At 39.3% G+C, this 15602-nt stretch overlaps 1 protein-coding gene across 1 annotated transcript; it reads left to right on the top strand.

Annotated features, from left to right (window-relative positions):
• Positions 1 to 863: 863 nt before the first annotated feature.
• Positions 864 to 13813, top strand: GJA1 (gap junction protein alpha 1). Its single transcript, XM_007198531.3, has 2 exons — positions 864 to 1062; positions 10892 to 13813. The coding sequence occupies exon 2, from the start codon at positions 10908 to 10910 to the stop codon at positions 12054 to 12056; it is 1149 nt and encodes a 382-aa protein (XP_007198593.2). The 5' UTR covers positions 864 to 1062; positions 10892 to 10907; the 3' UTR covers positions 12057 to 13813.
• The last annotated feature ends 1789 nt before the right edge of the window (positions 13814 to 15602 follow it).

Here is a 15602-nt window from a genome sequence, read left to right as displayed (position 1 = left end):
TTGATAGTTTCGGGACCCACCTAATGCCAACTTAACATATGAGTATTTCATAAAAATATCTTGACATTTCACTACAAAAGAGATTTCATTTTTAGTGAGTTGGCATGAATGGGGCTGAGATATAAATTTTCAGTTCCCTGGAGATCTGGCAGAGGTCAGATATCAAGATTTTCACAGTCAAAATGTATAATATACAGCTGTAACTATTGTTATATGAAACTACATTGTTTTTGCTAAACTGCAGTAAAGAATAAAATTCAAAGCAGTCAAGGGGATGGAAGGTGGATTTGGGATGGGCATACCACCATAAAATGTTCATTTTTGAAATTTCTCTCTCCCGTCTCCATTTCCTTTGTTCACTGTCCCTACTTAAACTAAGAGGAGAGGAATTAGCTCAGATAACTCACTCACACCCACCTTTAACTTCACCTTTAACTTCACACACCTTGGCCAACAGGAAACAAGTATGCCTTGGCTATACTGTTTTCCACGACATTAATTTACTGTAATATTACAGTAAGTAAAAGTTTAGAAAAGGTAGTAATATTCTAAAATACACTGCTTTTTATCATCCCTGGACTTTTGGTGAAAAAAGCACTAACTAAAACCCATAATTGTTGTTGTAAGGAGCAACTACAAGTAGTGAAACTCACGTCTCTAATGCTATTTCATTTCTCTCAGCAGATTTAAAGCACAGCTTTATCCGGGCTGGCTACTCCTCTTTGCCTCTTCTCCCTCACCCGTCCACATTCGCCGGCTTCCTCTCCACTCTCCTGCCCGCCTTTCCTCTTCCCCGCCCCTTTCTTCTAGGCCCTCCTCCTTGTTGAGTCAGTGGCTTGAAACTTTTAAAAGCTCTGTGCTCCAAGTAAGAAAAAAGCTTTTATGAGGTATCAGCACTTTTCGTTCATTAGGGGGAAGGAGCGAGGAAAGTACCAAATAGCTGAAGACGTTTAAACTTTAAATAGACAGGTCTGAGGGCCTGGACTTGCTTTTGCATTTGACTTCATCCTCTGAGGAGTTCAATCACTTGGCGTGCCTACTTCACTTCTTTCAAGAGAAAGAGTAAGTTTTTTAAAAGACCTTTACCTATTCCTTTCTTTGTCTACAAGAAAAACTTTTCTAAAGTTTTAAAATTTGTTAAATGTAGCTTTCATATGATATTGTAAAGGGAATGATGAACTTGAAAGTGTCTATAGTTTTAAACTTAAAATTGAACTTACGGTATTTACTTTTTGACTGTTAAAAAGTTTTCTTTTAATAATGCAACAGGTAAATAAGATTCAGATCTTTCTGATTAGGATTAGAATATTAGAATAAAGTTACTGGATATTTGGTTCTCCATTTTAGAGGATAATTTTACTTTTTTGGGTAATCAGTAATAGTCTAGGTGCTTTGTAACTTTGAGGGGGGCGGGGTTAGGGGGCCTAGGTTGGGGGTTTGAATGACAACAGCAGAAAAATCAAAGTGCAAATTTGCTTAACGTGCTTGCTATAGAATTCTACTCTTTGTACTTTTTCATATGGAAATCTTGATTGATGTTCTATAGCCTTGCAAAGCAAACTTCTTAACAAAGTGCTTTGTTAAGACCTTGCTGCTTGACTTCCACGTGGTCCCTTCCTAGAATTTTACCCGGTAAACAAAAAGGTGTAAAAATCAGAGCTGTAATATTGAGGTTCTTAAAGCAACAGTAAAGGGTTACTTTGTATTAGCAACCACTGTGCAAAAATCTTGAGAACCTCAGGAGAGCCACCACTGAGTCGACCACGCTGGCAGTTCAGGAGGTGAAATCCCTTGAATGGGTGGTGGTTACTTAACAAAGCATTAACAGAGAGAGAACGGATGTTTAGAAGAGAGTATATGCCAGGGTGCATTTCCAAAACGGTCTCCGAAGACAGGGGCTCCTAGAAAGAATAGGAAACGAAATTTCTTAAATCGGAGCCTTAGAGGGAGCTAGCTCCCCCCAGCCCCACGCCCCGCAGCCTTCCGCTTGTCGGAACCTGTAGCAGACTTCAGAGCTCTTGGGCAACTTTTTTGAGTTTGAGCCGCAGGGTGCGGTGCTGCCAGTAGGCAAAGATAACACTGATTTGTTATTTAAAAGGACTCAATTTCTTACATGTTCTTATGGGTAACACGCATTCTGTTAGCCAGAAATGCAACCGTGCGTTTTCGTGTCCGGTAGGGATTTTGTCTGTTCTAACTCCACAGACTAATTAGTTTAAATTCTTGGTGTGACCCTGCAGTTTGAAGTATTTGCACCAGAGAATGCTGAAAAGCAAATAAAAATGAAAGCTTTGCTGAACGAGGACGGGGGCCTGGGGCCGGGAGGGCTCGGGCCGCCTCCTGCCATCTTATCATCTGCCCGGCTCGCCCGGGGCTCCTGCACTGCCGAGCCTCCGCGCTTTGGGAACGTTTGCTGAGAAGTTTCCCTCAAATCCTCACAGTCAAACCCAGCGCAGGTCCGAGTTCCGCCACTGGAAAGGAAGGGGGAGGGGGAGAGAGGCGGGGGGGAGATGGACTGTGGCCAAATGGTAAAAGAAGAGCAAGTGATTAATTGAATTAAATGTGTCAATCTAATTTCCCTTCCAAAACCCGCACCCGCAGTGTCCTTTTTTTTTTTTTTTTTTTTTTGAACTTGTTGAATCCTACTGTATCAACCATAAAGAAATCTGAGTACCTTGGGAATTACCGTGCCTAAATGGCACTTGTAACACTTCTAAGTTCTCAAAACTTCCCAAGAATAGGGATGGGGTGGGGAGAGCAGAGGAAGCCCCATAATGAAATGAGTAAAGAGCTAATGACGTGTCCAGAGGCAGATCAGTACAGAATTCGGAAACTCAAATCTTGAGTTCCCAGCAGCGGCTCGCCCACCCTATCCTCTTGGCTGGCCATCCAGATGTTTACAGAGCATCTCTGATAAAGCTTATCAAAAGCTCTCCTTGACCAACCTCATCCTCACCCTAGGGCGTGCCTGTGTATCTCTCCAGGAGTACAAAGTGGGAGTGGGAAGAGGAGAGCTATAAACTGTTGGAAAAATAGACGTGGCTTTACTTGGAGGTGGGTTTAATTTCTTCTGCTTCCCAAACCAAGCTGGTAATGAAAAGATGCTTAATCTCACCCTCTGATAATTAGGCACACTTGAACTCAGTCTAAAATGCCTCAGGCAGTTTGAAGAGTAGATTATGAAAAATTTTTTAAAAGCCTAACTTATACAAGGATTGCCAAGAATAAAATCTTGCAGTAATGCAGAGACCTCATTAAATTAACTCTTTCTCAAAGAATGAAAAAAGCCAGGTAGAAAACCCTTCAGGAGAAAGGGTAATTCTTCTATGTAGGCCAGATTGCCAGAAGGTTATTCTGTCCTAGCAGTGTGTCTGTCTGGTGCTTTGTAGTTTCCAAAGTCAGTATAGTTATCACCTGTCCTTTGCCTGGAAAATGCAGTGGTAATGCTTTAATCCTACTCTCTTCACTGTTTAAATATGTTCCACATTTTTCTACTACCTTTTATAATTTATCACTGCCGCCCCATGCACTCAATTCCTGGCCCTTTACAGTGTAATTCTTACATTGCTGACCCTGGGAAACACGGTTCCAAGCAAGCGTCTGAAAGGGTGTGTTTTCAGATACTGAGAGTTGTTTTGTTACTTACATGTTTCCAATTCCTGCATAGAGAAGAATGGAAACCTCACATTACAGTGCAGTCCTTCATTTCTCTGATGATATCCAGAGGGGTAGCTTGGTATGAGCCTCAGAGCTTCTACGTATGATACCGAGGGAAGGGAATGATAGGAAAGTCACCAGTGATTAATACCTTCTACTCCACCTTTCCTGTTCTGATCTGACTTCCCTTCAAGATTCTCAATTGTTTGAATAGATTGTTGGAGCGTATTCACACACGTTAGTTAGTTCAGCTCTGGGGAGACAAGTTATTAATTATTAATTATCTAGTGTTTACCACTAATGTCAATATTCAGTATAGATAAGTCAAGTTTAAAAAATATCCCCAGAGTTTCTCCTCAATGGGAGTTCCCCCCAACCTCCTTCGGGTAATTACCTAAATTCTCCACTTTGTCTCCACTTTGCCTGTCTAGATTCACCATTTGGCTATGTATGTACATACTGTCTTTTGCCAAAGTTAAAACACAAATCAGGGTGAGCCATATATATATATATATATATATATATATATATATATATATATATATATATATATATGTAAAAATTTTTCTTTAAGAATTTCTTAACTTTCACTAACCTTCACATCCAAGTTTTCCTAGCTTTCTAGGCAGATACATTCTATAGTATATGACTTTTTCCATGATTTAGAGGAGATGCCTCCAAATAGCAACACAAAGACCCTCTTCATGGTCTTTTCTCCCTATTAATTGATAAAGGGTAAATTCCTCCTTCTCATAAATCTCTTTGAAGTTGCTAAAATAGCAATATTGTACTCATTACAGGGGCATCTAGAAAACTTATTTTGATTACCATTAGGAAAATGTTAATCACTTCTTAGTTGCTATTTTGCTAAAGAAAGGATGCCAAAGTTAGAAAATAAGTGGGCTATATCTATATCTAAAAATCATTTAAAGAGTAATAGCTAAATTTTACTGAGCTTTTATTAAGAGCTTCATGTGCATGAGTTACTCATTCAATGCTCACTAAGGAAAATAGACTTCTTAATCAATACACTTGTGAGGGCTCTAAGAGTGTGTTTATATGATGACAAAATAACTAGGCTGTTCAATAAAAATAGTAAATTTGGAGGTGACATTTGGGGGAAGCACCAAAACTGATAGAAATAGCGTTATTTTAAAGTCCATCCGATCACAATCTAAGAAGATGGCTTTTAGCCTGCAGCTTCTGACTTAGGCTCTTTCCTCTAGCACCCCTCAAGTGACCATTAGAAACTTCCGTTAGTAGGGGAGTTGAGTGATAGCTATTGGACTAGGGAGGGGATTGTCTCTTTGGATGGAGTCCCTCACTCCTCAACTCCCATCTCATCTCATCATTCTGTGGAGGCTGATGCATGCCGACTGGGTGATGAAAAAGGGTGAGGGCCAAGGAAAGAAGGCTTGTTAGTGTGTACCCCACCCCACCTCCCTCAAAAAAGCAATGCCACACATCAGATACCTTCAGAAATGTAGCAGTATTTCAGTCTTTACAAAGGAATCTAAGGCTAATCAGGGAGCCATGAGACAGAATTTTAAATAGAACAGAGGTTTACACGGAATAGGTTTGATACATCACAGAGTTAGGCTAACTACCCAGGTATAAGGAAACAAAGGTTGTATATTACCGGATAAACTGGGAATATACATTTTCTATGGTACCTGATTCACATCACTTAACTGCCTAACATACACTCAAACTATATAGAGATGTTATATTAACCAGGGTTGGTATCAGCTGTTACTCTTCCCTTCAGAGCCCCAATCTTACCCCAAGATTTATCATTCTTGAAATAAACACAAGTTTTAACAGGTTATTTCTTCTATTGCAAGACACTGTGGGGTCTCTTTCAGTGACAATTGAATTGTGTAGTCCAGTCAGAATTAGAATACTGCAGAATTGGACAACACAAGTTTTCTTTTTTGGTGTTGTTGTTTTAAAATCTTAACCTGTGAAACAGCATAATAGTGAAACTGCATATATATCTATGACACCTGGTGCAGTTCTGCAAGAATCCCAAATCACTATGCCCTTGTGTAATAAATTCAAGACCTTGTTTAAGAAATTCTTTGTTAAAGAGCCTGTTTTCTTAATTCAGTCATATTGCCTGTTCAGGAATCATTTAAAGTATGCTGTTTCAGACAGTTCTCTGTTACAGCAATTATCACTTGAGAATTTAAATGTCCGTGTAATATGAGATGCTGACAATACCACTTTTTTTGTTTTTTTTTTACTGTGGAAGTCTCTTTTTAATTAATTTGAAACCTCAGAAGTTTGGGATATGTAACTGTAATTAAGAGAGTCCCAAGGAGATAGTAAACAAACAAACAAAACTGGTGAAACCTGGTACCTTGCTTTGAACAAGCCGCTTTTAATTCATTCAATAGATATTCAATATCTCTTAACTCTTAAGCACTGGAGATACAGCAGTGGACAAAGGAAACTCCCTAATGGAGCTCACATTCTAGCTGAGGAAAGCAGATAGTGATAAGTCCTTGTCATGGAGGCAGACAAACAATAAACAAGTAAATACATAATATATCAAGTAGAGCTAAGGGCCATTAAAAAACAAAAACAGAACAAGGGGAGTAGCAAGTGACAGGCCTGGAGTGCTGACTGATGAGGTGATACCAGAACAAGCCATGGGCATGGAACCGAGCTGATCAAGGCAGATCAGCTTGTTAGTTTTTCAAGACTGACTGAGGAGAGTAGATTGGCGAGCAGGGTAACTAGGCTCTTGTCATATAACCTGAAGAAAGGTGGCATGTAACCTGATGATGGCTGAGATCAGGCTAAGAGCAGGGGTGGTGGTGAGACTCATAGTCTGTTTTCAGGGGAAGATAAAGCCTATAGAATTTGCTGACAGATTGAATGTGGATTATGTTAATTATGTGTGGCTATGAATATTACCAAAAGCACATCTGGCTGTTGTAACTATAGAGGAATGGTCACAACTGAGCCCACTCAAAGACATTTACTGCAAGGGAGAGGGGTTCTTACAAAAATTAAAGAAAAACATTAGGAGAGTTTACAGTTTAGTTTTGGGGCTTATAGTGTTTTTTTTTTTTTTTTTGGCTGCACCCTAGGGCATGCCGGCTCCTAGTTCCCCAACCAGGGATTGAACCTGCGCCCCCTGCAGTGGAAGCTCGGAATCTTAACCACTGTACTGCCAGGGAAGTCCCAAGGGGCTTATAATGTTTTGGTTTAGGATATTAGAAACACACACAGTACTTCCGCCCCTCCCCCCCAAAAAATCCATTAAGTGGATTTTTATCAGGAAGCAATCCTATTTACCTTTATTTTATTTTAATTCCCCACTCTCAACTCATTACAGTGTCTCTTCTTGGGAAAATCTTTAAAATTGGAAGTAAAATATATTCTAATTCTCCTAATAATTATTAGAACATTAATGACGCAGCAACGTGACTGTAGCTTTGGCACAGTGATTTGTTTATATGGCTCTGGAAAAGGGGACGGTCAAAAGTAACTTAAAATAGAAGGGTTTTTTTTCATTTTGAATAAAGCATTTGAGTCCCTGTGCTCTTGGGGAGCAGCCGATGGAGGTGGAGGGACAGGGGGCTGTACAGTAAAGGGTAAGCTCAGTTCCCAGTTGCCCAGAGACCTCTGCTTCTCATACTAACCCTGCCCAGCCATCCCCTTGGCCTTTTTAGACACTCAATCCCTTTCTGCTCTCCTGACATTTCCCCACTCCTAAATATTTTGAACGAGAGACGAGACAGAGCACCAAAAAATGTCAAGAAACATTTGCCTCTTGGCCTGAAAACTTACTTCAGAATCACCTGGTGCATTTGTTTAGAAAAAGAAAAAGAAACAAAAGAATGATTCACAGCCACCCCTCACCCTCACCCCATGATATTCATTCAAACTGGTGACTGTCAGGAATGTATGTTTTTAACACATGCTGCTAAGTGATTCTGATGCCCTTCGGAACCGCTGCAAAGGGCCCAGAGGGTCCTTGGGCGGGTCACACCTGGCGTGACTGGTTTTTGGCTTCTAGTCTAGAGGGCCATGAAGAGCAATGGAAAATGTGATCTAATATGGTACATAGAGGACACAAGAAGGACGGTCCAGCTACTGTCAAGCATTTGCTCCTAATGAGAACTTTGTACAACTCCTTAACCTAGACCTTAATCTACATATAAATTTCCACCCTGGGAACCTAGAGGTGAAGGCATGAATATACAGGATATATGCCCAACTGCCATGATTTTATCATATATCAAATAAGGAATATACCTGTCTCATACTAGTGAATGTGAATGGGGTATATAGTCTGTAAATCAATGCTAGGGATTCTATAAACATAATTATGACCTCTTCTTATAAAAGGGCATTACTTTTTCAGCTGTGACTTGGAAAAATGAAAATAATGGGATGAGGGGACAACCAGTTGATAGAACTTTTAATTCACAGCAAAGTGAATGACTACCAAAAAGATAACTATTTTTGTTATCTTTTTTTTGTTGTTGTTAACTATTTTTGTTATAGTGCTAATAACAGGTATCTACATGTTACAGGATACTAGGTGTCCCGTTGGATAATTCATCTCATTCAGATGAAAGAGTACAACTCAGTTAATGCAAATGACAACTGGGTGGCTGCTTAAAGAAAAGACAACTTGGCTACTACCTAGAGAGCTGCCCAGTGACCCAGTTCACATACTGTGGCACTGTAGGGTATTTTTGTGGAATCTCAGAATTATATGAAAGTCAAGTTTTATTTTTCCATAGAGTGTAAAGAAACTTAGTAATTAATTGCCACAAGCATCTACCTATTTTACTTTGAATAATAATGAAACACTGACTAAAATGACAACTTCTCAGTGTACCTGAAGCACGTTAAGTTTTTCTTGAGCTCGATCATTGCGTGAATGTGATGAGATGTGTGCAGTTTATCATTTTATACTTGATTGTTTTTGTCATTCATCCCCCCCCACCCCCACCCCCACCCCAAAATTGGAGTATTGAACAAAAGCAGATGACACTGGCAAAATATTGTAATTCTCTACACAGAATCGGGACCAATTTACACATCATCACATCGAAACTGTCTATTGATAGAGCTTCAAAAATTCTGTTCTATTTGTTTGACCCTCACGGACTGTGCTTCTTCATTCCCAGTGTAGTGTCTTCTGCTAGATTGTAGTTTCTTTCTTTTACATTCTCTCATATCACACTGTCCATCAAAGCGAAATTTCTCCCTCTCTTCAAGCTTTTCCAGCTTTTCCAGCTTTTCCCTGGCTATTTAACTCTGTTTGTCAGTCCTACAAGCCTTTGTTCTTGTTTGACTGCTCTTTCCATACATCAATTTCACTGTCGCTTCACAATCTCAAATGGCCCTTCCTAGAGGGGAAGCTCCCTTTTTTATGACCACTGGCAAGGGGGCATTATTTCCTGTAACTTGCCCACTCACCTCCAACCTTTACCCATCACCCACCCCCCTTTCTTTGGCACCAGTCTCTGGGCCAGCCCAGACTGCTAATTTAGATAGCTGCTACAGTTTCAGTTTATGGATCAGCCATCTCTTCTTTGTTCCATCCAGGAAATCCCAGGCCAGGTTTCCAATTTATTTTTTTCTGGCCTCTATAGCCAGGAGGTACAGGCATTAGACAGAAATGTAATATTGCTTGGTGGGGAAGAAGATTCCCATGGACCTCATTTACTTCCCACAAGGAGAAGATGGCTTATAGTTTAATACCAGGTGAAAAATTCTTTATATCCAGACAACAAACATATTTCTAAGAAGCCTATATAATCCTACTTTTAGTTATACTATTTAAAATTCAATAAGCTCCTGAAAAGTCTTTGCTTTGCTTGTTTTTAATTATTAAATAATCTTTGACTACTTCATCCCATTCTGAACCCTCCAATTACTCTCTGCTAAAAATTAGACTATATTCTCTCTGGCTGCCACGTGCAGTGTTATTCATTTCTTACCAGATTTCAACCCCCTCTAAGATTGTGTATATTAAAGCACGGAAACATTTCTAACGTTAACCCAGCTTTTCTATAATTTTAAGACCAGTGTCGTGCATTGGGAAGCCTTGGTCTTGGGATTGAAAGTCTTTTTCTGGCTCTACGGATAGCTGAATATTTCCTATATACTTAAGACCTCAATTTTCATCAGTTAAAAGGACTATTGGCATTAGAAGAATAAATTGAACTAAATAACTTTTGGGATTCCTGTCATATCTGTAGACGAGGCTATTTCTCATCCCCAATAATGGGAAAGTCCTAGGCTTAAGATATCTAGGTATTGATAGGAAGTTAAATAGAGTACGTGGGCTGAGGGCCCAAAGCCCAGTAAAGGAACTTACTTGTACAGCAATCCAAAGATTAAAACCAATCATTTTTACTAGAGATAACACTAAAGTTGTCTTTTTATTTCTCAGGCTATAATTAGTATCGAGGTCAATTGAACTCTTACTTGAAATGTGATGTGCATTTAGTCTTGTTTTTTGAAAGTAGGTTCCTGCATCTAGTGACACAGTGTGTCAAAATGGTGTGTTTCAGTACAACGTATTTTCCTCTGGGCAGAAGACAGACTTCTGAACCACATAAGTCACTGCTTAAGAAGAAACAGAGAAGTATAAATGACTACACTGTAGAGTATGCACAAATGACACTTGAATTACCAAGGAGAAACATTTCAGGATACAATTAGGAATAAAGTACTATATGTAATAGGAATGAGGTTTGAAAACAGGTTGCATGCGTGTGCATGGGTATCGGCATTCTTACCTCAATTCTTAGGTACCCATGCTTTTTGCATACCACATATCAGCATTTTGCTTGGGTGTGCATGCAGACACAGGCCTATCAGGTAAGAACAGTCCTCTAATTGGACCGTTCAGAGGGATAAAATAAGCAGACACTTAGCGCAGACAACTTCTCAAGTCACGTGGTAAGACAGCAGTTGAGCAAGTAATACATCTTCGCAAGGTTAAGATCGCAATTTACTCTGCACATGGGCGCTGCTGTTTCTAAGATTTAGCGTATCTCAAGAAAATTTGAGAGCTCTTTTCAGGGGAAAATGGAAGAGTTTGCACTTGTGGTTTTTTTGTTTGTTTATTTGTTTGTTTTTGAAGAGTGCTAGAAAGATAGGAGACCTTTTACAGTACTTTGACTGCTGGCTGAAAGAAACTGTATATTAAACTAACAATCTGTAGTCTATGATCATTTAGTTGTCTTTTTCTTTTCAGGTGGTGCCCAGGCAACATGGGTGACTGGAGTGCCTTAGGCAAACTCCTTGACAAGGTTCAAGCCTATTCTACCGCTGGAGGGAAGGTGTGGCTGTCAGTCCTTTTCATTTTCCGAATCCTGCTACTGGGGACAGCAGTTGAGTCAGCCTGGGGTGATGAGCAGTCTGCCTTTCGCTGTAACACTCAACAACCTGGTTGTGAAAACGTCTGCTATGACAAATCTTTCCCAATCTCTCATGTGCGTTTCTGGGTCCTACAGATCATATTTGTGTCTGTTCCCACACTCTTGTACCTGGCTCATGTGTTCTATGTGATGCGAAAGGAAGAGAAACTGAACAAGAAAGAGGAGGAACTCAAAGTTGCCCAAACTGATGGTGTCAATGTGGATATGCACTTGAAGCAGATTGAAATAAAGAAGTTCAAGTATGGCATTGAAGAGCACGGCAAGGTGAAAATGCGAGGGGGCTTGCTGCGAACCTACATCATCAGTATCCTCTTCAAGTCTGTCTTTGAGGTAGCCTTCTTGCTGATCCAGTGGTACATCTATGGATTCAGTTTGAGTGCTGTTTACACTTGCAAAAGAGATCCCTGCCCGCATCAGGTGGACTGCTTCCTTTCTCGTCCCACAGAGAAAACCATCTTCATCATCTTCATGCTGGTCGTGTCCTTGGTGTCTCTTGGCTTGAACATCATCGAACTCTTCTATGTCTTCTTCAAGGGTGTTAAGGATCGCGTGAAGGGAAAGAGCGATCCTTACCACACTACCGCCAGCCCACTGAGCCCCTCCAAAGACTGTGGATCTCCAAAATATGCTTATTTCAATGGCTGCTCCTCCCCAACCGCTCCCCTCTCACCCATGTCTCCTCCCGGGTACAAGCTGGTTACCGGAGACAGAAACAATTCTTCCTGCCGCAATTACAACAAACAAGCAAGTGAGCAAAACTGGGCTAATTACAGTGCAGAACAAAATCGAATGGGGCAGGCAGGAAGCACCATCTCTAACTCCCACGCACAGCCTTTTGATTTTCCTGATGACCCCCAGAATTCTAAAAAGCTCGATGCTGGCCATGAACTACAGCCTCTAGCCATTGTGGACCAGCGGCCTTCCAGCAGAGCCAGCAGTCGTGCCAGCAGCCGACCTCGGCCTGATGACCTAGAGATCTAGGTCCAGTCTTGAGAGCATAAAGATTCCACTCAATTGTGGAGAAGAAAAAGGTGCTATAGAAAGTGCACCTTAGGTGTTCATTTTTTTCCATTGGAGGTGGTACTCAACAGCCTTGTCACGAGGCTTAGAAAACACAAAGACATTAGAATACCTGGTTCACTGGGGGTGTTAGGGATAGGCAGGTGGAGAGGGAAGGGATGAGGGAGGTACATGTTGGTATTTAATGTAGTTGATTCAAAGAACTTACATTTTAAATAAAAGTTACATTAGGTGATCCATAGTTAAGGGTTTTTTCTTCCCCACACACCCCTAAGAATACTTCTGTGTATGTGAAAGAGTGGGTGGGTGATATTTTTAGTTAAATACTTTTTTGTTTTACCAAGAAACTGAAATAACTTTGGCCAGGAGAAAATACTTCTTGAACATCCTACTTCTTCTCTTTATCAAGAAGAAGACAAAGGATTGTCCTTATGTCCCTGCTAAAACATTCCATTGTTAAAATTTGCACTTTGAAGGTAAGCTTTCTAGGCCTGACCCTCCAGGTGTCAATGGACTTGTGCTACTATATTTTTTATTCTTGGTATCAGTTAAAAGTTCAGACACGGCCCACAGAAGAAGACTTTCCATGCATTTGCAAATGTCAGCCAGTTATACATACATTCTTTTTTACATCCACGTTATTATTACCATCACTTTGCATCATTCCTCAACTACTATTCACATTCATTTAATGATTTCTGTAGACATTTAAAAAACAGTTGAGATATCACTTAACATTTTTTGAGTTAAAGTCAGGGAAGCAAGCCATGCTCAATATTTAACAATCACTTGTATGTGAATGTGTGTGGAACAGTGTGTTTTATTTGTCATGTATTGGTACAAGCAGATGCAGTATAAACTCACAAACACAGATTTGAAAATAATGCACACATGGTGTTCAAATTTGAACCTTTCTCATGGATTTTGTGGTGTGGGCCAATATGGTGTTTACATTATATAATTCCTGCTGTGCAAGTAAAGCACATTTTTTTTTCCCCTAAAATGTTTTTCCCCATGTATCCTATTATGGATACTGGTTTTGTTAATTATGATTCTTTTTTTTTCCCTTTTTTTCTTTTTTTAGAATATAGCAGTAATGCTATTGCTGAAATGAATGATTTTCTTTTTCTGAAATATAATCATTGATGCTTGAATGATAGAATTTTAGTACTGTAAACAGGCTTTAGAACTTAATGTGACAGACTTAGAAAAAATGCTTAGAGTGGACTATTAAGTGTGCCTAAATGAATTTTGCAGTAACTGGTATTCTTGGTTTTGTCCTACTTATGCACATTAATTCAGAACTTGTATTCTGTTATGAGTTTGACAGTCTTTTGGAGTAACCAGCAACTTTGATGTTTGCACTAAGATTTTATTTGGAATGCAAGAGAGGTTGAAAGAAGTTTCAATAATTGTACACATGTAACTAATTTATTTGAAATCTATCCTAAAGAAATCTACCAGTTTCTTCAAATGTCTTTTTAAAATTCATCACGGATGATTAGTGAAAATGCAGAGTATCATACTTTTCTTCTTGCATGTCAACTACATAAGCAGTTTTGTACAATGAGAAATACTAATTTGTTTGACATTCCATGTTAAACTACTGTCATGTTCAGCTTCATTGCATGTAATGTAGACCTAGTCCATCTGATCATGTGTTCTGGAGAGTGTTCTTTATTCAATAAAGTTTTAATTTAGTATAAAGATAGCCTTTATATCCTGTGTGATTTTTTTAAAACTTTTATTGCATCAATTCACAATTATCAAAGACATTTCCATTGGTTATGAGGATATGGGCAAATAAGATTCACAAGATTCCAGAATCTTTAAAAGGACAGTATTTGTTATTAGCTAGATTCAGTGCAACATTGATTAACATATTTGGATATTTATTCAGCAGAGAAGATAAAGTATTAGAGTGTTGAATTTGGAATGTAAAATTAATGAGATGTGTGATAGAGTCTAAAGTGAGTAATTTAGTAGATCCACACATGACAGAAGTAAGCATAAAAAGATGAGGATGCTAAAATTTTAAAGCTATAGGGCCTCCCAGATATAAAAGAATAAGAGCAGGGTTGGTTTGAGTATGGTTATGCTGTGTGACAAAAGAATGAAATAGATCTATGATTCTATTATTCCAAGACATTGTGAAAACACAGAAAATACGATTTTTAAAATTCTTAACACCCAAGGAAAATTGAACCATTCATAGGGACAAGAACAATTCTGGGCAACTGATAGTATTGCTGTAATTTAAAATATAAAATGTATTAGCGGGCTTCCCTGGTGGCGCAGTGGTTGAGAATCTGCCTGCCAATGCAGGGGACACGGGTTCGAGCCCTGGTCTGGGAAGATCCCACATGCCGCGGAGCAACTACGCCCGTGAGCCACAATTACTGAGCCTGCGCGTCTGGAGCCTGTGCTCCGCAACAAGAGAGGCCGCTACAGTGAGAGGCCCGCGCACCGTGATGAAGAGTGGCCCCCACTTGCCACAACTAGAGAAAGCCCTCGCACAGAAACGAAGACCCAACACAGCCATAAATGAATGAATAAATAAATGAATAAATAAAAATTTGAAAAAAAATGGTTAAGATGGTAAATTTAAAAAAAAAAAAAAAAAGTGAGTTGTCTTCATCAGGTAAATCTCATTAAATCTAAATTTAAAAAAAAATGTATTAGCACTTTTAAGTCACATTTCAACAAAGTTTTTTTTTTTTCCACACCATGTGGCATTTGGGATCTTAGTTCCCAGATCAGGGATCAAACCCATGCCCCCTGCAGTGGAAGCACAGAGTCTTAACCACTGGACTGCCAGGGAAGTCCCAAAAGCTTTTTAACTTACTAAAATTGTTTACATGAACACATCACAAAGCAAACTAGTAAATGCCTGGAACATAAAAATATTACTAGTTTAGAAATAACCTAGTTCAGTTCGGTGGCTTCCTTTTTTTTTTTTTAATTAATGAACAAATATTACGGGATGTGCCTAAAGTCAAAGGATTGTCTACTAACCAGTTTCTGAGTCAATATAATTGGTAGTATCAACATTTCTTCAAGTATTACCATTTGCCTGGCTGAGAATCTGAAGGGAGAGGCAAGTTTTCTCTGTGCATGTATGTGTTTGCATTTACAATGGGGAATAGAGAAACGTGGTTTATTTGAATGTGTGTTCACAAACAGTTCATAGGGTACAGATGGACAAATAATTAGACTACTGAATGTAGGTTTCTGATGTATGTGTATGGAGGTGGGAGGGCAAGTTACATCTTTAAAAAATAGTCCATCTTAAACATTTCCCAAACTTTAAAGCTTGTCACTATTTTAAAAAAGAAAAAATCTAAGTATATTATAAATATACAGTTTTAAACTACAGTTTTAGTATACGAAATTGAAAATCAAACCTCAGGTCTCCCCATTCTCCAACAGAGACATCAGAGAAGTTCTAATTCCAGAGGAAATCACTGTTAAAAATTTGAGACACCAGCCATATATCAGACACTTTGT

This window comes from Balaenoptera acutorostrata, chromosome 14, assembly GCF_949987535.1.
Source record: "Balaenoptera acutorostrata chromosome 14, mBalAcu1.1, whole genome shotgun sequence".
In the NCBI taxonomy this organism is placed as follows: domain Eukaryota; kingdom Metazoa; phylum Chordata; class Mammalia; order Artiodactyla; family Balaenopteridae; genus Balaenoptera; species Balaenoptera acutorostrata.
Note: the sequence above shows the minus strand (reverse complement) of the source record. Positions and strands in the feature narration are given on the sequence as shown.

What these genes read in the sequence shown, in the direction of transcription:
- GJA1 (XM_007198531.3), top strand. Translation starts at nt 10,908, where the DNA reads ATGGGTGACTGGAGTGCCTTAGGCAAACTCCTTGACAAGGTTCAAGCC.